At 46.2% G+C, this 26,833-nt stretch overlaps 1 protein-coding gene across 3 annotated transcripts; it reads left to right on the top strand.

Annotated features, from left to right (window-relative positions):
- The first annotated feature begins 1,414 nt into the window (after positions 1-1,414).
- Ifngr2 (interferon gamma receptor 2) lies at positions 1,415-26,456 on the top strand. Of its 3 annotated transcripts, none has more exons than XM_027929364.2 (7): positions 1,415-1,665; positions 8,854-8,986; positions 16,020-16,225; positions 20,235-20,380; positions 22,018-22,177; positions 22,953-23,110; positions 25,808-26,456. In XM_027929364.2, exons 1-7 carry the CDS (start codon positions 1,575-1,577, stop codon positions 25,931-25,933), a joined length of 1,020 nt encoding a protein of 339 aa, XP_027785165.2. In that variant the 5' UTR covers positions 1,415-1,574; the 3' UTR covers positions 25,934-26,456. The 3 variants fall into 3 exon arrangements, with proteins under 3 accessions (XP_027785165.2, XP_027785163.2, XP_027785164.2); XM_027929362.2 differs by having other exon boundaries at positions 16,017-16,225; XM_027929363.2 differs by lacking the exon at positions 1,415-1,665 and adding an exon at positions 1,748-1,953 and having other exon boundaries at positions 16,017-16,225.
- The last annotated feature ends 377 nt before the right edge of the window (positions 26,457-26,833 follow it).

The following is a 26,833-nucleotide window of genomic DNA, read 5'->3' as shown; positions in this document are numbered from 1 at the left end:
CTGCCATCCTCCTGCCTCAGCCTCCAAGTGGCTGAGTTTACAGACTGCAGGCACCTAGCCAGTTGACTAGTCATCTTCAATGCCTCCTGTTGGAAAGAATTCCAACTCTTGTCCTGCTGTTTTAACTTAACATGTAAATACACCTCTGTATCTTGAAATACTCAAAGCATAATTCAAAGACTTGCTAGATATTTCACCACACATTGGCCTGGCTTCAAAAGAGCTCTACAAACAGGAAAGTTTTTAAAAAGGCAGGAAGTCCTAAAGTAATGATCTATATTGCCCAACACTACCTGCCAACCTGCTGAGCTGGACATTGATGACCTATTTATTTATTTATTTATTCATTCATTCATTCTTTACTTTTCCACTGCTCTGGCCTCACATTTTGTAGGCAAGTGCTCTACCACCGAGTCACATCCGCCAAGGTGTCCTTCTTTAATTTTTGGTCTCCCTCCACCCATCCCCTCCTTGGCCCCTCTGCCTGGTGCTTCCCTGCTGAGCTGGATTTAAGGTAGGTCTTGGGAGAAGGTCACTGGCCTCAAAGATTTCCCAGCAGGCCTGGCAATGGCAACCGAGCAGGCTCAGACTCCTGCTCGGAGACAGGCCTGGCCCTGGCCAGCTAGCTCCAGGGGTTACTTCCTCATACACCACGGCATGACTCAGGGTCAAACCCACAGACTATTAAGAAATGCGGGAAGTTCCCGTTGCTCTTGCCCAGTATCCACCAAGCCCCGCTCCTTGCTCCTTCCGTTAAAGTGGCCCTTTCTGACTACTATACCCTTAAATTCCTAAAACCCTTTTCAACAAAAGCCTTAAAAGCTCAATATGGGAGCTGGGGCTATGGCTCAGGGGCAGAGCACTTGCCTGGCACGTGTGAGGCACTGGGTCCAATCCTCAGCACCACACAAATATTAATAAAATAAAGGTATTGCGTTTGTCTACAACTAAAAATTTTTTTAAAAAAATTTAAAAAGCTCAATATGTACTTTTGAGGCCTTAAATATAATAAAAGTTCAAACTAAAGGGACGAATGCTCAAAATCGTGCTCGCCAGGCACCAGAGCAGCGGCAGACAAACGGGAATGGGCGCTCGAATGACCAGCCAAGCCCCTTCCCAGCTCTGGGTTTCGAGGGGTCTTTCCAGAAGGATCACAAGCCCCCGGAAGGTGGGCGCCCGGCGGGCTCCCCTCTCCACTCTGCTCTGGGCCAGGCCGAGGCCGGCCCGCTCCGCGCTGGGAAGGCGGCCTCGGTCCCGAGCTCCCGGATGCGCGGGGCGCTGCCGCCGTGGACGGTGCAGGGCCACCCGCCGCGGCTTTCCCGGGAACACGGGGGAAAGTCCCGCGCCGGGGCGGGGCGGGGCCCGTCGGCCGGCGGCCCTGGGGGCGGAGCGGGGCGGAGCGGGGCGCCGGAGCCGGGCTCCCCAGCTCCCGGGACGCTCGGGAAGAGGCGGGCCCGGAGCCCAGCGCTCTGCGCTCGCCATGGCCGCCGCGGCGGCGACCTGAGGGCTCGGCGAACCCCATCAGGGGCCAGGCCGCCGCGGCTAGACCGCTGCTGCGCCCAGCGCCCCGGGCCATGCGGCCGCCGGCGCCCCCACGGCTGTGGCTGCTGCTGCCGCTGCTGCCGCCGCTGCTCTGCTGCCTGCGCGCCGCGGCGCCCCCGCCAGGTAAGCCTGGCTAGGACCCCCGGAGGCCTGGGCAGGGGCGGCTGCGGGTGGGTGTGCAGGGCTCCTGGCCGGTGTGGAGGTCCGCCCAGTGCCCACAGCGCCTGCGGCGCCGCTGGGTGCCCGGATTGGGTGGGGTTCAGTGGACTTCCCGGAGCGCTGGGGTCCGCGGGGTGTCGCGATCGGCAGGGGTCTGCACCATGCCGGATCGGGAAGGGTTGTGTAGGAGCCTGGATCGGAGGGTGCCCGCAGCTAGTGGAGCGGCCCGGAGGCGCCCACCGGGAGCCCGCAGTGAGTGTGGAGTGGGCGGCGGGGAATTCCAGGCAGTGACCGTGCAAGGATTTGGAGCAGCTGGAGGGAGCCGCTGGACGGCCGTCACCTCTCCCGGATCCTGGCCCCTGGGACATCCTTCCCAGACAAGGGGACACTCCCGTTGCCCCTGCACGAAGCTGGACGCGCTGCCGCTTCTTCTCCCCGACCCCAAAACAACCTAGCCTGGAACTAACTGCCGCTCAGATCTCCAGACTTTCCAAATGATCAAAGGGAAAATACCTCCAGAGATCTGAGAAAGGGCTGCCTCTACTGACCGCAGATTCTTAACCCTGGCTAGAGTGAGTTTATCCCCTTCCGGAGGGCCCTCTCCAGTGGCCTGACCTGAAAGCTGGACTCAGATCTTCCTAGAGGCAGCAAGGATTGGTGCTGTAGGGGTCAGCCGAGGGACAGGGACTCAATTTATAAGAAATGTCCACTTCCCTCCAGTTGCAAGGAGGGTAGGGATGTCAGCCGAACCAGGATTTTAATCCCAGCTCTCCTCTGCCCAGACCGCACTTTACCCAGGCTCCGCATCTTCCTTACCTCTGACCCTAATTGACCAATGAGCCGAACACAGAACTAAAGGAAAAGAAAAAGACCTCAGTGACAAAGAACACTGCACCTGTATTTTGCTGGGTTCTTTCCTATAGAGAGATGATATCAAAGGTTGAATGACACTTGAATAGTCTCACGAAATTAGAGATTTCCTCCCACTTGAAGGTGGTGTTGGGGATTTGGTTTTTTCTACCCGCTTTTCTTGCAAAGACCCTCAATTAAGTTTAGACTCTCCTGAAAGTGGGAGGAGGGGATGCCTATAAGGATGTGCTTGACTATTTCCATAGGAGACATTTCCATAGAGGTCAGTTTGAATCTCAATTCTGATGCTCCCCAGCTTCAAGTTTTGAGGAACCTATTTATGTCCCCTGCCTAGGCCTCCTCAGATGACATTTGCTAATTGCCCAATTGGGTGATGGGCAAATAATGGTACTTTGTATCAGGGCCACTGAGGGTGTGGCACTGACTGTTGGTAGCCTGTGAACTGTTTACAGATCACTTGAGATGAGTCCGTTTTAAAAACTTTACAATTTGAAATTGTTACAGCATCCAGGTGTGTGTCCATCTTTCCAATGATTAACTTACTGTGTTCCACAAAAGTCTTGTTCTATAGTTCATTGTCAATAAACTGGACCCATAGATCCTTTGAAAAGTAGTAGCGCTTTATACTAATCTCTTCAGAAAAAAGCAATTTGAAATTTTCATACTAAATAATTTTTATAAAAATCTAATTGGGATTTTTTTTAATATTTATTTTTTAGGTATAGATGGACACAACACAATGCCTTTATTTTTATGTGGTGCTAAGGATCGAACCAGGTCCCGCCTATGCTAGGCGAGTGCTCTACCACTGAGCCACAATCCCAACCCCCTAACTGGGATATTTTTAAAGAGAAATCCTTTTTTAGTCAAAACACAAAGTGAAAATGTTAACAATGATTATACGGCAAGCAAGTAATAGAAAAGTTTCCAGACTATTCCCTGATTTACAAGTGTCCTTTAATAATAATGAGATTGCGTTTATGGCCAGAGCAGGTAGATAAAAGTGTTGGAATAATTTTTTTGAAACGAAGATTTATAATATCTATCCCTTAGAGTTGTTAACAGGGTGACACATATAAAATATTGGACCCAACAATTTGTAACCAGGCTTTGTTGAGTAGCCATTTGCTCCAAAGAGAAAATGTAATCAACAGTGTGAAAATGTAGTAAGTCAATTTAATTACCTGAGTGTTGAAGAATTAAGGCTTCTATTTGTAATTGTAGCTGCTGCTTAATGGATATGTACTTGTGCTGCGGAACTGTATTGCCATTAGCTGCTAACTTGAACATCTAAACCTTCTAATGTGCTTAGAGACTTCTGACAAAGATGGTCTATCCCCAACAACATCAAAACCACTGCAAATGAATGTTTCTTAAGTCTCCTGTTTGTCCACAGTCTCTGCGATCAAAACTCTCACGAAGGTGGGATGTTTTTGGCTAACATTACAAATGATAATCCTAGTTACCATTTATTGAACCATCTTCTAAGTCAAGGTGCCAAGCATATATGTATGTATGTATGTGTATGTATGTATATATATATATATATATATGTATATATATATATATATATATACATACATACACATATACACACACACACACACACACATATATATAAGCTCTCTTAATTTTCTCAACCATTCTTTCAAAGTAGATAATCTTCTTATTTTATTCCCAAGAAAGCAAAACCGTCCTTTAGACAAATGATCCAGGTAAATAATTTGATGTCCAGTATTTACTGAAGTGAGGAATGGATGAGGAATGAGGAATGTTTTTTTACTTCTCGTTTGTAGGGTGTTAGAGGTGAGATTATTGATGTCATATAGTTCATGTTCATCATAATGCCCTCCACCAAGCAGAAAGATCCTGAAGAGCTGATCCTAGGTTGTGGAGATCAATGATAAGTTAATGTTAATTGTATTTTATGATCTGTATGTGAGTTGTTAACCAAACTATGTCGTTCAGACCAGGATAGCCTATTTTTAAGTTTGTATAAAGTCCCAAGTGCCTGGATCCAGGACAGCTTGGGGTAGTGGGTTGGGGAAGGAAGGATCAGAGGTGGCAGGTTGGGGCAGGAAGGTGGCTTAGAAGGAGCTGTGACTATGAGGAGCAGTGGACACAATTCATGGGTTACACCTGGATTATCTCCTCTTGCCATTAGTAGTTGATGACTCATTTCCTCCGAGACCATGGAGAAGGAAGGTAGCATGGACCTCTGTGCACCCTTCTAAGGATTTATCTAAGTTTTTATCTGGTAGGAGCTGGAGTGTCCATGAGGCCTGGGTGGGACTTTATTAGTCTCTGATTGTTGCTGTAACATCACCCACTTAGTGGCTCAAAACAAGACAGACTTACTGTCTTACAGTTGTGGGGGTCAGAAGTCTGATCTGAGTTTCACAGGACAAAAGTCAAAGTTCTGGAGGCCCCAGAGAGAGAGGAATCACTTCCTTGCTTTTGTCAGCTTGTAAAGAAACACTCTGTGATTACATTGGGCCCACAGATATTCCAGAATAATCTTCCTATTGTAAGGTCATTGGACTAGGAACCTAAGTTTTATTTGCAACCTTGTTTCCCCTTTGCCATGTAATCCAACATATTCACAAGGCACCGACACTGGGGGGTGGGGGGCGGGGGTGCTATTCTGCCTATGACAGGACAGAACCGTGGAATACCTTGCCCAGCATCGGGCCACCCATTTGTGGCCACTCTGTCTTGGAAACTAGTTGTGGCTCACCACCTGCAGAAAAAGCCATTCATTCATGAGAAATCAGGAAACCCTGAAATAGTCACATCTTTAAAGTGACATAGACAGCAGTGTGTGGTTTGCCTTTCGTTACTCTTGAGAAAATTGAGACTCAGTGGCTATAGGCTTTGGATCAGGATTCCATCTGAGGCCCTTTGTCCCTGAATTCTTGTTCTTTTCCCATGGAGCCTCTGTCAACACCGTTGAAGGCAGGTGCTGTGGCCCTAAATATATTGATTGACTCTTTAGAGCCATCCAGGTAAACCTGTGTTCCAGTGTTGTCAAGCCCCCCCGCCCCAGCCTCTGAAACCAAAGAAACGGGGAACACTAGGTTAACTCAAGGAAGGGACAGAGAGCCTGGCTTTGCGTGGGTTGCGTGGGTTTGAGTGGATAATGCAACCCTCAAGAAAGTGGCCATGTAATCTTTAAAGAACAGGCCATTCAGGCAGTAAATCCTGAGCACCTGCTGCTCCAGGCCCTGGGACTAAAACAGCTCCAAACCCAGCAACACCCTGCCTTTCTGGAACACCCCCTCCATTGCCTAGGAGAGACTGTCCGCTGCCAGCAGTGAGGAGATGCGGTGATCCCAGATGCTTGCCATGGGCCAGCACCATGTTTAAAATTAGCTCCTCGGTGCCTCTGAGCAGCCCTGTGAAGCACACTGCTGCCAGTCCCATTCTGAGATCCAGACACCTTGCCAGAAGCAAGAAGCCCGAGTGATCTAGTTCTGGGATCTAGTTCTAGAATCCGTGAAGGACTCAGGTATGAACAGTGCCTTGGAGAAAAGTCACTGCAGGGGACAGAGTCCAGAGGGCAGTTGGTCATTTTACTCCAGGGCTCATATCAGGCAGCACCTGAGCAGCCAGAGAAGAGGGCTCTCAGGAAAGGGACCTGTGAGGGCAGAGTCCCGAGGAGGAATGTGCTCGGTGCTTCCCAGGGCCAACAAGGGGCCACAAGGCCTGGAAGGAAGAGGGTGAGTTTCAAAGCGGGTCTTTGGAGACGTGAGGAGAGCAGTTTTGTAAGGTCCTTCAGTGAATGGGCAATCTGGCACCGTGGAGCCCAGAGTTCTGAAACTCCAAGAAACTCCCCCTGAAGACAAAGCTGTGCTGCGCAGGTCCCCCTCAGGCTCGGGAACATGGAAGCTGAAGACAGTAGAAGCTGGTCTGGGAACTCCAGTTTTGACAGCGATGCCTTTTTTTTTTTTTCAGTGCTGATGATTGAACCTGGGGCCTCACGGGTGCCAGTGCGCTCTGTCCCAGCCCTGATAGGGACACAGTTTGCCATCCCACACGTGGGTTAGGGTGGGAACACTTCCTTGTCAGCCCCGGGTATGGGGCTTCCTTTCTCAACTGGATGTTTAGGCTGGGGAGATGGGGTGCCCCAAGATGGAGGACGGGAGGCAGAGAATATTCCTGCTGTCTCCTCCCCAGAGATAGGGGACAGTGAAGGGGCAGCGTGGTAGGAGTCTAGTGGTCTCCAAAGATGTCCATACGGAATCCCTGCAACCTGGCATGACACAAGGGACCCCGCAGATGTGATTACGTTGAAGATCCTGAGATGGGGAGATGGTCCAGGATTGTCAGGCCATGTGGGCCCAGTGTCCTCAAAGGGTCCTTTGGAGATGGAAGAGGGAGGCAGAGAGATGGTAGCTCCAGAAGAAGCCGGCCCAGCATTGCCGGAGCAGGGTGCCATGAGCCAAAAATGCAAGCAGCCATCAGAGATGGGAAAGGCAAGGGAGTGGATTCTGTCCTGGAGCCTCCCATGAGGAACACAGCCCTGCCGACACATTGGCTTCAGCCTGTGGGTCCTATTCAAACTTCTGATTTCCAGAACTGTAAGATTATATAATAAATCCAGGTGGTTATGAGCCACTCAGTTTGCGGTCAGCGGCAATAGAAACCTAATACAGGCAATAAAAGGAGGTTTCTGAAGTTCTGAACTTGATAGGTGCCCAGCCTTAGCCAAGCACGCACCCCAGGGGCCACTGCCCAGCCCCCCATGGAAGCAGGCGCTGGCTCTCAGCTCAGTTTGCGGATCTCCCCATCGTGGCAGCCACAGCAGGCTGCCTCCCACCCTGCTGTTTTGCTGGTCTGCCTTTGGCCCAGGTTCTTGTGAGGCCTGGCCTAAGTCAGGAGAATGATGTTGTTTAACTGTTGACAAGGAACTAGGAGGAAGGTCAGCCAGAGCTTATAGAAGTGGAGGCGATGGACATTCTCTAAGTAAACAAGTGGTCACAGACCCTTGGCAGTATGTCCCTCAGAAGAAGAGCAGCAGGCCAGGCTGTAGGCTGCTTGGCACCCTGTTCTTCAGGTTTGGAGGCATTTACTGAAAATGTGTGGTTTGAATTTCCTGCTTTGAATTCAGGAACAGCGTGTTTTTCAACTTTTCTTTTTACCTTTGAGCATTTCTCATTAATCTTTCAATCAGAGAAAGTGTTATCATGGTTTCTCTCTAGAGAAACACTCTGTGCTTTCAATCTCCGGCCCAGTCCTATGAAGCATCTGCCTGACAGGAGCTTGAGGTAGCTTCCTCCAGGCCACCCAAAGAGGGGGCTTCTGATACACGTAGGGACTACAGGATTTTGTTGTTCATGGCTCTCAAAACTCTCCTGTGCCTAAGGATGAGCTGGGAAGCTTGTTGAAATTGCAGATTTCAGCTGAGTGCGGTGGGGCACGCCTGTAATCCCAGTGGCTGGGGAGGCCGAGACAGGAGAATCGCAAGTTCAAAGCCAGCCTCAGCCTCGGCGAGGCACTTAGCAACTTACTGAGATGCTGTCTCTAAATAAAATACAAAATAGGGCTGGGGATGTAGCTCAGTGGTTGAGTGCCCCTGAATTCAGTCCCTAGTGCCCCCCAAAAAGAAAATGCAGATTTCCTGATCTTCAGTGAGACTTGGGAATCTGCAGTGTATCTGGTATCTCAGTGATTGTTTTGTTTTGAGGTCCTCAAGAAACAGAGAATCTCTGAAGCCCAGAAGACAGCCCTTCACCTCTCTTGCACCTTTGGGCTTTGGCCCACCTCATTTGGGGTGTTTTTGTGCAGGCTCACAGAGGTTTACCAAAAACTTCCTTGGTAACCAACCTAGGGCTAATGCACATCACATGGTCACCAATGTAATCTTCACCCCAACTCTATGGGGTACTATTTGCAATCCCTTATTCCTGAAGAAGAAACTGAGGCTCAGACAGTCTAGATTCAAGTGCACTTACGAACAGTGAGCCTGGGATTCCAGTCTCACAAACTGCAGTTCCCAGGAACTATTCCTAGCTACTGGACAGTGCTGGTGGAGAGGTAGCCCCAGGTACCTTTTTAACCCCACACTTAGTATGTCAATAGTGCTGCCTTTGCAGTCACAGGTGGGAAGGGGACATGCCCAGGGAGAACAGTGTACCATTTCTGCACTTTGACAAAAATAGAATTATATGAATGATACATTGATAAAGTGCCTTTAAGGGTTTGGGAAATTGACTTTTCTCATTTGCCCTCCACTTTCTTCCCTCTCCCCACCCCTCTTCTCTGATTCTCGACTCCTTCAAGACTCCCTTTCCCAGCTGGCTGCTCCTCGGCACCCGAAGATTCGCCTGTACAATTTGGAACAGGTTCTGAGTTGGGAGTCACCGTTCCCAGTCAATGACACCAGACCAGTTGTCTACAGCGTACAGTATAAATAGTAAGTGGCTATCTCTGTTGTGTCCATGCTGCGAGCTGTGGGGGGGTCATATGGAGCCCTGGGGCCAGCTGCTGGCTACTGCCTCTTAGCAGGACCGTAATGAAATCCGTGGGAAGCGGATTTTTCTCTTATCCTTTTAAAATCTCCAAGAGAGATTTCACAATTTCCCACTTGTCTGGAGGCTTCAGTGGTGCAGCAGAGAACTCTGCTCTCAAACCCCGTGGCGTTTTGCTTTAAGGAAATATCATTCTTTCACTAAGAAACGTTATTCTTTCAGGACAAAGCTTGACTTCTGGTCTTAGAAGAACAAGAGGCAGATGACAAGTCTTCACCTTCTTCATAGTTAAAAATCTGAGTGACTTAACCACACAGGCCGATTTAGTCTCATCAGGAGTTTGGTCAGTTAATCACAATGAATTCTGTTTCTCAACAGGTTCTCAGTTTTAAGTAGTATATTATTCTGGCCCCTCATGATATCTCTCACCTCCTTTCCAAGCTTTTTCATAATTTGTCTTCACTTGATTTGCAACATAAACATATATAAAAAGACTGGCAAAACCCAGGTCCTTAGTGAGTATTTGTTTACCTTGCTAAGTAAATTAATTGAAGATTAAGGTAAAGTTGCTGACCAATTCATTTTATGCTACTGAACAAAATTTAAAGAAATGACAATGTTCAGTGCTTGTGAGAAGACAGTTGCTCACATGCTGCTGGTTGCAAGATTAATTAGCATATCCCTTTGAAAAGCAATTATGCATTTATTATTTATACATTTAAAAAGTCACGAGACTGCCCTTATTACTTTTACCCCAAGCAGATAATCTAACCCCATCCCACCCCCAAAAAAGAAAACAAAACCATATTCACAAAGATACACTTTGAAGTGTATATTCATATCTATCGGTAGGAAAATGGCAAATTGCAGCATGCTCACTTACAAAACGAAGTGGGTAGGCAATAACTGAAAAAGATAATTATATGTTCTATGGTCACAACTGTAGGGCTGGGGATATAGCTCAGTTGGTAGAGTGCTTGCCTTGCATGCCCAAGGCCCTGGGTTCAATCCCCAGCACCTCCAAAAAAAAAAAAAGTTTTGTGACTGTAAAATGTGGAATGTATTTATGGTGAAGAGCAGGAAGGGAATGTAGAAAAATTACAGGCAGTTGATTTCTTAGAGAAGTGGATTTCCTAGTAAATTTTAAAATTTATTTTGTAACGGATACATAAAAATTTGTGCATATTAGTAGAATACCATGGAATATTTCCAGACACATATATGTCGTGTAATGTGTCTGTCAGGTTAAACATACCTGGCGTCTCATTGATCATTTATCATTTCATTATGGTGAAAACTTTCTTCCAGTTTTTTTGAAATATACAAAACATTATTGTTAACTACAGTTGCCCTTCTGTGCCACAGCATGCCAGAACTTCTTGCTTTCTATGTAGCTGCAGCTAAGTACCCGTTGATTCAACTTTCCCCATCCTTCCACCTCCCTACTTTCCCCATTCTCTGATAAACACCATTCTACTCTCAACTTTTATTAGAGCAACTTTTTTAGATTCAACGTAGGGGTGAGTTCTTGTAGCTTATTCGCTTAACATAATGATCTCCATTTCCATCCATGTTGTTACGAACGATAGGATCTCATTCTTTTTATGGCTGAATTGCATTCCATTGTGTATCTGTACCACATTTTCTTTATCTGTTCATCAGTTAATGGGCACTTAGGTTGTTTCCATTTTGGCTACGATGAACTTGGGAGTACAGATGTCTCTTTGACATACTGATTTCATTTCCTATGGATATATTATTCAATATTAAATGTCTACTACAAGAGTATTTGAATCTGAATCACTTCCTCCAGTTATTATAAGTTACCTAAATGGAACAATCCACTAGGACTGGCTACACAATTTTCAGGGCCCAGTACAAAATGAAAACATGGTGCCCTTGTTCAAAATGTTTTGAGAATTCAAGGTGCTACTGCAGGGCATCAAACCACATACCTTCTGAGAGTGGTGCCTTGTGCAACTTCACAGGTCAGATGTCCATGAAGTTGGCCCTACTTTCAGCATTCAGTAAACATAATCTCTGAGAAGCAAACAGGAAATTTTCAGGAAGGGAAAACCACAGCCAATTTATTGACTAGCATTCCTGAGCCTTGAAAAAAGACGTATATTTGTAGATTGACTAGAGGCATCAGTATTACAAAAAAACTTTATTGATTTTTTCAAAAAGTCTGATAGTTTCATATCATATACTAACTTGTTTTGCTTTCTTTCTTTTTGGAAAGTATTTCGTTGTTGTTTTTTTTTTTTTCCCTCAAGGATAGAGGTTGGGTTTAATAAAAGAAAAAGTGGAGCAGTCACTAAAAACCGAAAATGAGGCTTTTTTTTTTTTTTTCTCTCAGATACATTTATGTATGTTTGGGACTTTTAGTTAAATTTGAGGCAGGTGGGACTGAAACTTTTCACTTTCTTTTAGAAAAACAGTATTATAATTATGAATGAAGGTGCCTTTGTTTTTGTGATAGTCACAGTATCAAAGCCAAAATGACACGGTGCACTTTGTGGGAGGATTTGAAGTTCAGATCATAGATTGCAGATAACGGCCTGCAGGCTGTGTGGCCCCAGTGTCTGATTATTTTTTTTCAATTAGTCGAGAACATTAACAAATTCAAAGATTTAACTTTAAAATTAAAAAAACATATATCTCGAAAACTCCTGAATTTCTGGTTGTTTTTGCACGTGCAGTCGGCAGGGCAGCGGCCCTTCTAGATCACAGCCTGCCTGGGCTGCTGCCAGCCTCAGTCTCAGACCTGACTTCTCAAAACATTCTTTCCTTGTTGTTTTTTTTGTTTTTTTTTTTTATTTAAATAACAATAGTTCTTTGTAGAAAATCTGAAAACCCAGAAAAATAGAAAAGATAAAATATGCTCCAAGAATAATCACTGTTCTCATTTTAGTGGTTTTCTCTCTAGATTTTTTCTCTAAATGCGTATATGTGTGTGTAGAAGAATGGCACAAAGCTGAGACTATTCTTTGGGGTCCTGCTCCTTCTTTAAGTTTTCCTTTTAACTTAACATAAGTAAGTGTGTAAGCACTTTCTTCAGATAATTATTTTGTGTAGACATTTTTATTGAATGTCTTATATGAAGTCTTACATGTGGTGTATTTAATTTTCCCCATTACAGGGCTAGATATGTGACAGCTGGTGACTTTCTTAAATCACATCTTCCTACATAAATTATCTCTGTTTTCTCACATTTCTGGAAGAGGGGTTGAGGGTGGAAGGGGACGAACTTTGTTAATGTTTTGTAAGTGGCCTAATAGAGGCTGGGCAGGGCTCTTGCACTGCACTCCTGGGGACAGACAGTGAGCCATGTTGGTGTTAGTATATAATATGAAACTACCAGACTTTTTGAAAAAAATCAATAAAGTTTTTTTTTTTTTTTTTTGTAATACTGATGCCTCTAGTCAATCTACAAATATATATCTCTTTTCAAGGCTCAGGAATGCTAGTCAATAAATTGGCTGTGGTTTTCCCTTCCTGAAAATTTCCTATTTGCTTCTCAGAGATTATGTTTACTGAATGCTAAAAGTAGGGCCAACTTCATGGACATGTGACCTGTGCAGGGACCTGCCCTACATTGGTCTTGTGTGGTGATGGCCACCTCCTTGCCTTAGAACTTGGTAGAAGGGCAGGTTCCACCTGGGTTCTGCCTCAGAGGAGGGCTCAGAGTGTTGTTGGAGAGGTCTCTTCAGTTTCCAGGCACATGGTCCTGTGCCAGCAGGGTCTCAGCATGTGGGGACGTGGGTCAGAAAGAAACCCCAGTCCTAGCTGTGTGTTAACCTGAACTGAGTCCCCCCAGAAGGAAGCCCTCCAGAGGCACTCCCAGCTCTCAGTCCTGGAAGGCGAGAACAGGGCCAGCAGCAGCTCTGACCATGTTGGTGTGGAAAAGCAGGAGTAGGGGTAGTGGTAGAAGACCTGAGAGTCGACTCAAGAGCCTGTCCTGGAAGGCAGAAGTGGGGTTCTGTTTGTTGGACATTTACTAGGTGCTTACTGGACCCTGGGCACTGGCTCAGTCCACTGATGTCCACTCACTCCATCCTCGTGACGACTCTAGGAGGCAGATACTACAGTTGACCTTTCTCTTGTGCATAAGAAGACTGAGGAACGGAGATGTTAGGTAACCAGGAGTTGAACCCAGGTGATCTGGCTCCAAACCGCAAGCACCTATGCACTGTGCTATACTTTTTCTCACAATGAGGGTCGCTTTCCAAATGAGATTTTCTAGGGGTGGAGCTCAGTGGTACAGAATGTGCTTAGTATGCCCACGGCCCTCCCTGGGTTCAATCCCCAGTACCAAAAATAATAATAATGATGATAGTATGGAGCAGAGGCCACCCAAACTAGTTCATTGCAAGGAGGAGGAAGTGGGACTTTCTTGGTAAATAAAGTTCAGGCCGGCTAAAGCGACAGAGGCTGACAATGGGCAGTGGCATGGTCTTGAGGCTGTGTTCGTTTGTTACTCACTTAAAAGGGGCCAGCAGCGCCTGATTTTTACCTTCTGCACACAAATAGGGAGGCAGCACTCTTTTCTACTCTTCCTTACCTCAAACTGCCAAGCTCCATGTGTCAGCTCTCATTTAAATTTGGATGTCTTGTTCCTCTTTAAGCTTCTTATCTGAGAAACAATTTTATAAAGTAGTTCTCACACAGGGGCAAGGTGGAGGAGAGGGCAGAAGGCAGAACATGGTCAATTCCATGTTGAATCAGAGAAGGGGCCTTTAGGATGTTGGGAGTTTTTCTTCCAAGTTCAACAGCTGGCCTTGGCAGAGAGAAGGTCAGAGTATCTTCAAGCATCTGTATATCTTGAAAAAGAAGTGAGTTACCCCTTCTGGAACACACCCTGCCCATCTGAGGAAAGGTGCCTATAGTTTGGGATCCCACCTTCCATTAGGGTCTAGACCCCTGAGGCTGAGTGTTACATATACGTGGCAGGTTCCTCCACAGAAGCCTTGGCCACACATCTTGAAATGGTTTCATCTTGTCACTTGCCACTTTGATAGAAGGTGCATCTCAGACAGGGTCAGGGTACACTAGAAGTATGTGGTATGTGGAGGTTGTGGCTGTGGGAACAGGGAGGGACCTGTTGCTTTCTAGGCCAGAGTTGTAGTTCAGGGCACATCTTGTTCCTAGAAGGGACACTGCCCACTGTGCCTCACTCAGTCTCCTAACTTCCACCTCCAAGGCCCTTCTGAACTCTGTCTCATTAGACAAGGACAGAAGTCAGAGCTGAGGACTCGAGTCTCTCATGGAGACATGGCATTGGGGCTCTGGGAAACGTACTGTCACTTGCAAGGATTTCCAAATGCACGAGGCAGACCCTCTTTAAATGGGCAGCGATGGGACAAAAACAAACTCCACACTAGCAGGAAGCAGGAGTGGAGCTTCTGTCAATTCAGGATCATTTCTAAGATGTGGGCTACCAAGGCTGAGTTGGAAGCACTAAAATCAGTTGTGGGATAGGATGAGAGAAAATATTTGTAAACCATTTCCTGATAAAGGACTTGAATCCAGAATATGTAAAGAACTCTTAAGACTCAGCGAAAAGACGCATAACCCACTTAGGAGGTAGATAAAGGATTTAATTAGGTAGTTCTCCAAAGAAGACATACAGATGTCCAATAAGCACATGAAAAGATGCTGAATTCCAATATTCATCAGGGAAACGCGAATCAAACCACAGCGATATACCAAGCACACCCAGGTGTAGGTGTAAACTAGGGTGGCTGTGATCAGAGACAGATATAATAAGTGTTATGAGGATACAGAGAAACTGGAACTCTCAGACATGATCGGTGGGAATGTAAAACGTAGCTACTCTGGGAAAAGTCTGGCAAGTGCCCTGTGTTGGTTAGTTTTGCATCACTGGGACCATCAAGAAAACTTGGAAGAAGAAAAGTTAATTTGAGGCTCACAGTTTCAGAGGTCTCAGTCCATAGATGGCAGACTCCACTGCTCAGGGGCTGAGGTGAGGCAGATATCATGGCTGCAGGGTGTGGAGGAGGAAAGCTGCTCACCTAACTGCAGCCAGAAAGCGGAGAGGGAAGGCGGGGAGGGACTGCAGGGAAGAACAGCCCTTCCAGGGCACATCCCCAGTGACCCTCCTCCAGCCACACCCCACCTGCCTATAGTTACCAGCCAGTCCATTTAGACTAAGATGGACCCATTAGATTACAGCCCTCACACTCCAGTCATGTCTCCTCTGCACATTCCTGAATTAACGCAGGAGCTTTTGGGGGGACAGACACCTCATATCCAAGCTATAACATCCTGGAAAAGTTAGACATAGAGTTAACATATGACCCAGCAATTCCACTCCTAGGTACATACTCCAAAAAATTAAAAATCTTATGTCCACACCAGAACTTGTGTTTTCAAATTAGACAAAAGGTAGAAACAATGCATATGTCTACCAAATGATGATTGCATAAGCAAAATGTGGTCTATCCATGCAATGGCATATTATTTGGTTTAAAAAAAAAGTGAAGTACATGCTACAACATGAATGGACCTTGTCACAAGGAACCAGTGAAAGGCTCCAATCAAAAAAGTCCAATCATATCATATGATTCCATTCATATTGTATGATCCCATTCAGAAGAGGGAGAGCTCTTGAGACAGAAAGTAGATTAGTGGTTGCCCAGGAGCAGGGGTTGAGAGAAAATGCAGAGTTTCTGCTAAGGGCTACCAGGTTTCTTTTCAAGGTGATGAAATGACTCTAAAATGTTCCTAGTAGCGACTATAAAACCCTGTGCATATACTAAGAACTGCTGAAGTGTCTGTTTTAAAATAAGCAAACCCTATGATATGTGAATTAGTTGTCAATTGTTTTTATACTTGATCTTTGCCAAAAGACTGAGAAGCTATATTAAGGCTGATTTTTAGAAGAACAGTTCTCAGGACACTCTTATCCATGAAGAAGAGGAATTTTGTGAATTGAAACCCTGTTTTCCTTAGCAGCACCGTTGGTGAATGGCATGATGTCACGGTCAAGTCCATAGGGGTGAATTGTACTCAGATCACAGCGACAGAGTGTGACTTCACTGCAGCCAGCCTTTCAAAGGGCTTCCTGTTGCATTTCAACGTCACCTTACGTCTTCGAGCAGAGCTGGGAGAACTCGTTTCTGCCTGGGTAACCATGCCTTGGTTTCAACACTATCGGAACGGTAAGAGAGCTTGACATGCCTCTTCAATGAGTGGTATGCATCCCATGAGCCTCAGTCCTGCCTCTCACCCTAAATATTGGCCCCAAACAAGTGGTTAGGATGATCAGACCTGGGGGCTGATGCCAGAGAGTGTTGACTTGCCAGGCCAGGAGCCAAAGTTGGCCCACCACCTGTTTTTGTAAATCCAGAGTTATCGGAACACAGGCCCATCTATTTTCTCCTTCTCCTCCTCTTTCCCCTTCCTCTTTCCTGTCTTTTCCTGTTCCTCCATGCTACGCCACTGTTCTACCACTGAGCTACATCCTAGCCCATGCCCACCTCACCTGGCCCTTTCCTAGAAAGGTCTGTTGACCTCTGTGCCAGATGGGACGGTAGCATGTTGGCTGCACTGTTGACCCTCCTGCTCTGGCACAACTAATTCTGTATTGAAGAAAGATTTCATCCAACCTTAAACAGTGCCTGCCACATAATATTTGTTGGATGTACCAGTGTGTTCCCAGGCACTGGTTGGGGCAGAAGGACTCTGAGATGCTAGTAGTCTATTTGTGGCCTGGTCAGCCATGCCAGAAGTTCCTAAGTGTCTCTGGTTTGGGCACACAGAAAGTATGATGCTTACTTGGATCCTGATTCCAACAAAGTAAAGAAAAGCATAAGACAGTTGAGGAAATGTGACTGTCGTCTAGATATTTGATGATACACAGAGCAGTTCTTTTTCATTTATTTTAGACATTATAATGATATTTTGGTTATGTTTTTAAAAGAGGGAGTGGTCTTGGTTAGGATGATAAATTTTATGAGTATTTTACTACAACAAAAAAAGGGGGGGAGAAGGGTCTTATATTTTAGAGGTACCTACTGAAGTATTTGAGAAATGATGTAATGTCTGAGATTTCATTCAAAATAATTCAGAGTGGGAGGGATAAGGACAAAGGGATGAGCACAGAAGAAACCAAACTGGCTGTAAGTTGCTGGTTAGGTTGCACGATGAATACTTGAGCTTGTGTTATGATCATGTCTCAACTTCCTATGTGTTTGAAATTTTCCTTAATAAAAACTTTGGGGTTTTTTTGGTTTTTTGTTACTGAGGATTGAACCCAGGGTGCTTAACCACTGAACCACATCCTCAGCCTGTTTTTATACTTTATTAGAGACAGGGTCTCGCTGAGTTGCTAAGGGCATTGCTAAATTGCTGAGGCTGGCTTTGAACTCTCAATTCTCCTGCCTCAACCTCCCAAGCTGCTGGGAATACAGGCACCACCACGCCTGGCTGGTGTTTGTTTGTTTGTTTGTTTGTTTTAAGTCAGTGGTTTGTTCTAGGTGATATGGGGATCAGAACAGAAAACACAAGGAAGTCCCTACCAGCTGGTCATCTACTAGGGACAGTCATTTGTCCTTGAGTTGAAAACCAGCACACATTTGAGCTGTGAAGTATTACCTAAGTGGGAACTAGGAATTAAAAAAAAAAAAAAAGTCAGGATAGTTACCAACACTACCCAGGGGACAAGAGATGGTGACAGAAGCAGTACCTGTCATGAAAATTATTGGTCTGGTGTCAGCCAGCGGCCACTCCCTGTCTCGCAGCCTGAGTTGAGCAGCGATGTTCTTGGTTAGTTCCTGGCCGCCTTCTCATTCGCTGCCTCCTGGCTTCTAAGGATTGAGGCAGATGGTCTCGAGTCCCACCAGTTGCCCTCACCACTTTTGGGGGAGTCAGAGTCAGTAGCCAGCGTGAAGATGGTTTACACAGTGGAGGAATGGGGCGGGGGTAGGCAGCAGGCTTTGGTGTCATACAGACCTGGGTTCAGATCCCAACACAGCCATTTGCTGCCTGTGTCACTCTGGGCTTCCGTTTCCTCCTCTGGGGAGTGGGGATCACCTTCATGGCTGTCGCAAGGCTCCATGGCGCCTGAGGCTGCTCTCATTGGTCACCCCTTGCTCATCAAGCCACTCTTTCCTGGGCCCTTGAGAAAGCAGGCTATTTTTCCCTTGAGGAATGAGGCTTATCAGATGGATATCAGATTCCAGACCGGGGCTGTGTTCAGAAGGGAGGTCTGTGAGCATTGCCCTTTCAGCCAAGAAGTGATTGGTCCTGGCGGGCATCCACGTGCCCAGCCATTCCCTGCGCGCACATGGACGCACGTAGAGAAAGCGAGGGTAAGAGGCCTGCAGCTGGTGGCCAGGCCTGCAGTCGGCATGCTGTCCATGCTGTGTTCACCGAGCTCTGAAAAGGGAATCTGGGAATGTGCAGGAAAGTGTCTGTGAGCAGCTTCAGAGAAAGAGCTCTTTGTCCCCGGCAGCCAGGCCTAGAATCTTGCTACAGCGGGCAGTGGGCCAGGGGCCCTGGCACTGCCACCTGGCATCATCTGGATGTAGTTCCTACACCACAACTATGAGATGAAAAGAGACAGATGCAGACCCTGTAGGGACCAGTTTTGGAGAGAGAAGCTCGACCAAATGGTGTGCCAGGCCCTTGCCAACCTGGAGCACCCAGGGCAAGCGTGGGACGTACGGGAGATCCAGCCCCACCACTGTCAACACTACCGCAATAGGATTGTCTCCTATGTAAAATGTGCCAAGATGGCCCTCAGAACTTGAAGCATGCACCTGTACTTTGATCTGAGTTATTATCCTCCAGTCAATAATACCATGTACACGGTTGTTCATTAAACACTATAAACTTTCATCCTTGAAACATCATGAATCACAGTCCTTGGTTGTCCTATGAATCATATAAAGAGCCATAATAAATAGACTTACACCACAACAACATTTCTCAGTTATTAGGTTCAAACTTACTGTTACAAGAAGCTAGGAGAAAAACTCTTAAAAAGAGTTAAAAGTTAGCAAATACGCAGGGTATGGTGGCCCGTGCCTGTAATCCTAGCGGCTTAGGAGGCTGAGGCAAGAGGATTGAAAGTTCAGAGCCAACCTCAGCAACTTAGAGAAGCCCTAAGCAACTCAGCGGGACCCTGTCTCTAAATAAAATGCAAAATAGGGCTGGGGATGTGGCTCAGTGATTAATGGTAGTGCACCCCCTGAAGTCCTTGCTCCTTGGAAGTCTGAGGCCGGAAGATCACTTGAGCCCAGGAGTTCAAGACCAGTCTGGGAAACAGAGTGAGACCCTGTCTCAAAAATAAACAGTAAATGCCACTTATTTATATTGAAAATTTATGCTTATGTTATAGGTGAGGGCTAACAAATATTTTCCCCCTCTGCATGACCTTTGGTTAACCAAAGGTCAAGGGTTCTGTTGCTGGGGCTGGGGCTGGGGCTGGGGCTGGGGCTCAGGGGTAGAGCACTTGCCTAGCATGTGTGAGGCTCTGGTTTCAATCCTCAGCACCACATATAAATACATAAAATAAAGGTCCATCTACAACTAAAACAATATTTTTTAAAAGTTCTGTTTCTCTGGGAATCTGATAAATATGTTGTATCACTACAAAACAGAAGCCATTGCTTTTGGTCAAATGACCCCTGATTGGAAAAGAGCATTTCAACTGCTGGGACCATATTAAATACCTGGTGGAAAGCCATATTCTTGACACCAATAAGTGCAATGATTCTTGTAACTGGGTAGGTCTCTGGTTGAGACCAGGGAGCAACTCCACAAGAGATGGTGGCTCTGGTGGCCTTTTGGCCAGGGAGGATCTTGCACCTGCCAGATATGATCTCACCTCCTCATACTGACCTGTCCCCCGAGAGGCAGGAGAGGCTTGCTCTGGGCTAAGATGTGTGCTCCTACAAGGATCCCTCCTTCTGCTTGGAGGTGGACTTCCAAATAAATCTCAAACCCAGAACAGTCCCTCAGGGTTTTCTGCATCTGAAGGCAACCTCATGGATTTACAAACATAAATGTATGTATGTAAACACACTGTATAGTTAGTATATTTATAGTTACATGCTATACATTAAACATGCATACATACAGTACATATATTCAGTATAAGAGTGTCTGTGTTGGTGTGTCCGTATGCGTATATATATGGTTTTTCTGTTTGTGATTCTATTTCAGTTACTGTCGGGCCTCCAAAACACATCATGGTGACCCCACGAGAAGGCACCCTGGTCATTGCCGTCTCCCCTCCCTTTGAAGTTGATACCTCCGAGGCCACGTTTTTGTATACTGTCCATTATGAGGAGAAACCAGGAATGCAACAGGCAAGAGCATTTTTCTTCTCTGTTTTGATTTTCTTTCCCTTGGGGTTTCCAATTTAGGTGAAGAAAGAAAACTTTAACATGGGCCAAGAGACCAGGGTCTCCTGGTATCTCTTGGAGTCTGAGCCCTGAGCCAGTTTTAATTCTCCTCTTCAAAACCCATTTTTCCACACACTGTGCAGAGACTTTAGCCTGCCAGGTGGATCTGAAGGGCCCCTCTTTGGTATCACCCACGCCCACTGTTTGGGGTCCAAACCTTGCTAGTGCGTCGTCCATGATGCCTGTGCCATCTCTGAGCCAGGGTGCAGGGAGGTTTTACTGGACCTGTTTCTGTTCAAACCATTTATATAGTTAAACCTCAAGGACTGCAGAGGTCTTAGAGTTCCATATTAGTCATAGTGAGGCCTGCAGAAAACACTTGAGTGACATCAGGAGAAGGCTCCCGTATCATCAGGCTCCCTTTGATGTTGACACCCCCACAGGCACTTTTCATATCCAAGAAAACAAAGAATCCATGACCGCAGCCTAAATGGTTTGAACAGCTGCAGAAAGGATATATGTGAGCAGGTCTAAGTCTACTAGAACGCAAAAGAACCTTCCGTGGAGCAGAACCAGCAGGTCTGAAAAGGCCTGGTACGCGTGGAGACCTGCAGGCAGGGAAGTTGGCAAAGGGACATCAGATCACAGGGCCTGGTCAGCCCTGGACAGTCAGAGTCCAGCCTTCTCCCAGTGCCATAGGGTCATTTTGACCAGAACAGCATGGGGAATCAACACATCTCATTTCAAGCCTGAAGCAGCTTGGGAACTAAAGAACATTATTTCCTGGAATATTCTTTTTTTCTTTTGACCAGTGTAAAGTATCCAGGTTAGCTTAACCGTAAGACACAAGATGTCAACTTTAAAGGAGAAAAATCTACTAGCCATTGGCACTTTTCATCAATTTTCTTTTTCTCTTTCTTTTTTTTTGGGGGGTGGGGGTGGGGGAACCAGGCATTGAACCCAGGGGCACTTAACCACCAAGCCACATCCCCAGCCCTTTTTTATATTTTATTTAGAGACAGGGTCTCACTGAGTTGCTTAGAGCTTCACTAAATTGCTGAGGCTGGCTCTAAACTCGTGATCCTCCTGCCTCAGCCTCTCGAGCTACCAGGATTATAGGTGTGTGCCACCCACCGCACCTGGCTGCCCTCCAATTTTCACAGAAAAAAAAAATGTGTCCTCTGCAAGATAGTTGCCGCAGTCCGGCTGCAGCAAAATAACCGGGGGGTGATGAGCAACTTGTGTAGATTGATACAGCAGGAGTGGGAGCCGTTTATTGTAGGACAGGAGGGGTATATATACATTCCACACAGCTTATCTTAATTAACGTAAACTTAGATACAGCAGTCAACCAATAAGGAATCTCCACACTTAATGGCTCGCTGGCGTTACTTCACAAACCACTCCCTCTGCAAAATGCCAGGCGCCATCTTGACTTGTTTACAGACTCTAACAGATAGTGGCTCCTTTTAAAAAAAAAAAAAAAAAATCTTACTACTCTTTGATGTATTCACTTTGAATTTGAGGAAACTCTGGAAAAACTAGGAGTGGTTCAACGCCACCTCTGGGTGCTTTACATGCATGTTGTGATGTTCGAACAGGTTAAAGGCCCTTTACAGAGCAACTTCATTTTGTTGGATCATCTGAAGCCTTTCAGAATATACTGTTTACAAGTTGAAGCCCAGCTGTTCTGGAATACACAAAGAATCATCAGACCTGGGCAGTTGAGCAACACATCTTGCTACGAAACAACAGCAGATGGTAAGTGCACCTTCTTATATCCTTTATGAGCTGGGAGAAGAATACGTCTCAAATAGCGAGATTGGGGGATGCTAATGAGGCAACCAGTGTTGGGAGTGAGGAGACCCAGAGAGAAGGGGGTTTGGAGAGAGTACCTGACTGCAGGTACAATGAGGTTGAACAGACAGCACAACTAGCCTCATGCTGAACAGCCCTTATCCAAAGTGCTTGGGATCAGAAGTATTTTGGATTCCAAACTTTTTCAGATTTTTAGAATATTCACATGTACATGATGAGATATCTTGGAGATAGGACCCATGTCTAAACACAAAATCCATTTGTTTCATATGCACCTTGTACACATAGACTGAAGGTAATGTGTGTGTCTGTGTGTGTGTCTGTGTGTGTGTGTGTGTGTCTGTCACTCAGGATTGAACCCAGCACCTCCCACATGCTACATAAGCACTCTACCACGGAGCTGCCTCTCCAGCCCAGGAATTTTATAGGGATTTTAGTCCACCTGCATTTCGACTGTGATCCCTACATGAGGTCACGTGTGGAGTTGTCCACTGGGGTATTGTCTGAGGGTTCAGAATGTTTGGGATCTTGCAGCATTTCAGATTTTGGATTTTTGGCTCAGGGATCAATTTAAGCACACGAGGTGGGGACAGAAGGAAGGGGAGCCGTCTGTTTCACCGGGATGTGAATCCTGTTTAAGCCTTGTCAGATGAAAAGTTAACTTGTGTCCATGTCATGTGGGAAGGTCCCCTTGTTCACTTTTATATCATCTCTGCAGCCTACGCCAAGCAACAGCAAGTCATCGGGATCTCTGTGGGAACCCTTTTGTCGCTGTTGCTCCTGGCAGGGGCCTGTTTCTTCCTGGTCCTGAAATATGGAAGCATGGTTAAATACTTGTTTCGCACCCCACCAAGCATCCCGGCACAGATAGAGGAGGTAAGTGTACACACATGTACATGAGCGACGCATCGGCCCTCCACCGGCCCCTGGCCCCCCATGATTGCCATGGACAAAGCTATGAACGCAGATTTCATTTAAAAAGGGGCCAGGGCTATTTGCACACCCATGTTCATAGTATTCTCCAAAGTCTAATGGGGGAAGCAATGCCAAGGTCCACTGAGGTGATTGGATAAGCGAAACGTGGAACATTCATCCTACAATGGAGTATCATTCAGCCTTGAAGAAGAAAAATTCTGATACATCACGAAACCTGAATCTTGGAGACCTTGGGCCAAATTTAAAAAGATATTCACAAAAGGACAAATATATGATTCCATTTATTTGAGATTCCTAGAATAGGCAGTTCATAGAGATAGAAAGTGGAAAGGTGGTATCGGGGCTGGGGGCGGAGGAGTGCTTCTGAGTTTCACTTCTGCAAGGTGGAATTCTGGAGATGGCTGGTGGCAGTGGCTGTGCAGCACTGTGAATGTCCTTGGCACCACTGAATCAGATACCCCAAAATGGTGACAGTGGCAAATTTTATATGTATGGTTGACCACAAAATAGATCTTTTTTTCAAAAATGGCACAGGGTTGCCGGACATGGTAGTACCTGCCTGTAATCCCAGCTGCTCGGGGAGCTGAGGCAGGAGGATTGCAGGTTGGCAGTCTGGGCAACTTAGTGAGACTCTTGTCTCAAAAGAAAGAAAAGAAAAAGGACTTGGGGTGTAGCTCAGTGGTAGCGCACGCTCCTCATGTGCACAAGGCCCTGGGTTCAATCCCCATTATTGAAAAATAAATAAATAAGGCACAGGATTGGCCAAAAAGATGTCCTAGCCTGGCCGGGAGATTGGCTGTGTGGTTGGCCCTTCCCAGAGGCAGGGGTCTGTCCTTCACTGCCTGGAGAAAGCCTGGCTGGAGGATGGGAAGCCAGATCTTTACCTTCAGGGATCAGGATCCAGATCAGGAGCCCGGGCAGACTTAGGGAGAAACGTACACCCCGAGCTGTGAGCACCAGGCCTCGTACACCAAGCACGCAGGGGATGGAACCAGCATTTTAAAGAGAAAGAAAAGTGCCCTGGGCCTTGTGTACGGTCTCGTTTCTGGCACAGCCCAGTCCTCTGAGGCTCTGGGAAGTAGCTGGGAATTCTGAGGATACAGTCAGGACATTTTTAAAACTAACTGAGAGAAAAACATTGAAAAGTCTTTGCTTCCAGGGCTGGGGTGATCTCAGTGGCAGAAGCTTGCCTAGCTCGTGCAAGACCCTGGGTTCCATCCCAACACTGCAAAATAAAAGCATTTGCTTCCAGAGATTTTATGTTATTCTCTGGTGAATTTGGAGTAAAGGTATTAAAAATGGGTTCTTATTTTGCTGTGTCTAGAATGAACAGATGTTAAGTCCAAGTCTGTGAAAACATCGTGACACTTCTAGAGAGATCTGTAGTTGTTTGTTCCTTCATCCCTAATGATACATTTAAAATGCATAGGCTTATAAGAAGGTCCCTACCAGAACCTCCCTGGTTAATGTGGTCATACAGCTGTCACTGGACCTTGGAACTTCACTTGCAGAACCATCAGCTGGGCCCTAGTGAGTCGTTCCTCCAGGTCACGCCTCTGAAACAGGGTCTTTCAGTTCGCTTTCTTGGGAAAGTGTGAAAAATATCTACAAAGTTCGCTGAAGTTACATGAGAACAATGAATCATATCTCACTTCTATTTCTGAGGTTTCACAAGAGCACATGATGCGATTTTGTTCCTCCTTTAATCAGTTGGCTCTCGGCTCACTGTATTTAGTGCCCTTCAGCATTTGCAAGAGCTAAGTACCAGTTTCTCAGTAACATGGTGAATTTATGGCTAAAAGCAGGAGCAAAGAGCAAGTTCAGTGCTGAGACCCCTCCACAGTGGGACCTCGGCTCCCTCAGGGCCCCAGCTGCACAGCCCCAGGACTCCGTGTCCTGTGTTGTGTGGAGTGAAAACCACAGGTGATGCAGGGGCTGAGGACCTGCTGGAAACTCTTTATCTTTACCCTGTCATGGCTGAATGCTCAAGCAGTCCCTGTTCTCCTTGACTGAAAAGTTTTTGGTTTTTTGTGGGGTTTTTTTGGTACTGGGGATTGAACTCAGGGGCATTTGACCACTGAACCACTTCCCCAGCCCTATTTTGTATTTTATTTAGAGACAGGGTCTCCCTGAGTTGCTTAGGGCCTCACTTTTGCTGAGGCTGGCTTTGAACTCATGATCCTCCTGCCTCAGCCTCCCTAGCCGCTGGATTTAAAGGTGTGCACTACTGCACCTGGCAAGTTACATTTTTAAAGACACTTTAGGATTCATAATCCACCAGCCTCCCCTGAAAGCAGCAAGTGTTTCTGTCTTGCTTTTCCAGAGTTACACCCTTTCACAGCTTTCAAAGGATTAATGTGTTGAGCCTCGGGTCAGTATTAGAGCTCCTCCTGGGATGACGAGGGTGTTCACATATTAGAAGTTATTTCAGGGCTGGGAGTGTAGCTCAGCAGTAGAGCATGTGCTTAGCCTTTGTCAAGCTCTAGGTTTGATCCCCAGTGCACATACACACACAAAGATGTGGACAGGGTAAAGTCTTACCCAGATAAAATATGAATCTGCCAGCTAAAAGTAAAGTAAAGGTCTGGTACAAGGAACTGATAAACTAATCACACGTTTGTTTTCAACCTTTTTTAGTACTTAAAAGACCCAGTTCAGCCCATCTTAGAGGCCTTGGATAAGGACATCTCACAAAAGGATGACACCTGGAACTCTGTGTCCATCATTTCGTTTCCAGAAAAGGAGCGAGAAGATGTTCTCTAAATGCTTTGAATCAAAGCACTAGTCCAGCCCACGGACCTCCGGCACCAGCACATTGAGCAGGGAGACAACTCGGACCTCACAGAGAACAGCACTTGGGACTCCCTCCCCAGAGGCCTCCAGCACCCAGCGAGGGATAATGGGTCTCCTGGGGAGGCAAGCTTATTGCTTTTCTTTAAGAATTTTCTGAATCATACAAGTTTCTAGAGTGATTCTACAGGAATATCTCAGAAAAATTAAGCCTTCTCTTAAACACTAAAAAAGCATGTCATTATCCGAAACCTGGCCCTCACACACCCGTCGTGTTCTTTTCATTACTGGTTGGGCCGGCTGCCAGTCCTCTCCTTAACTCTAGTTGGGCAAATGAGTTGTCCGGACTGTCACAGTGAGAGACCCTTAGCAGCCTTTCATGTCTTGACTGCTGGCTTAAAATGTGATTGATCCTGTAAATATATTCCTAATAATTTAAGTGTTTGGGTTTTTTTTAAAGCTGAAAATAAAAGATTGTATAGTGAACTTGTAAAAAGTCTATGTGAAGTCTTTTCTCTCCTTTTAACCTTTCTTATTTGGGGCTTTTTCTTCAAAGTTTTGATATTTTTAAGTTATCCTGTCTAAACTTGTGTTTTCTTAAGTAATGCCCTAATAGAGCAGGAGATGCCTCTGGGAACTCAGCAAGAACTTTCTATGGGTATCACTGGATTCCTCGAAAAGTCCTGAGGGGATTTTCCAGAGCAGCATTAGTGCCTGGTTTATGTGATGAGTCACACTGTGTTGACTGAGGCAGGGCTGTGGGCAGTGAAGGGAATTAGCTAACAGTGGTGTTATCTGCTAAGCACACAGTGGTCTGCTAGAGCCAGTGTGGGCTCCCACACAAAGGGACACAGTAGCCTTGGGCAGAAGCCC

The sequence above is a fragment of the Marmota flaviventris genome, chromosome 8 (genome assembly GCF_047511675.1).
Source record: "Marmota flaviventris isolate mMarFla1 chromosome 8, mMarFla1.hap1, whole genome shotgun sequence".
In the NCBI taxonomy this organism is placed as follows: domain Eukaryota; kingdom Metazoa; phylum Chordata; class Mammalia; order Rodentia; family Sciuridae; genus Marmota; species Marmota flaviventris.
This window is presented reverse-complemented; position numbering and strand designations above follow the sequence as displayed.

Coding starts and splice junctions, on each gene's coding strand:
- Ifngr2 (XM_027929362.2), top strand. CDS start 1,575: ATGCGGCCGCCGGCGCCCCCACGGCTGTGGCTGCTGCTGCCGCTGCTG. Junction 1,666..8,853: donor CGCCGCGGCGCCCCCGCCAG/GTAAGCCTGGCT, acceptor GACTCCTTCAAG/ACTCCCTTTCCCAGCTGGCT. Junction 16,226..20,234: donor GTTTCAACACTATCGGAACG/GTAAGAGAGCTT, acceptor ATTCTATTTCAG/TTACTGTCGGGCCTCCAAAA.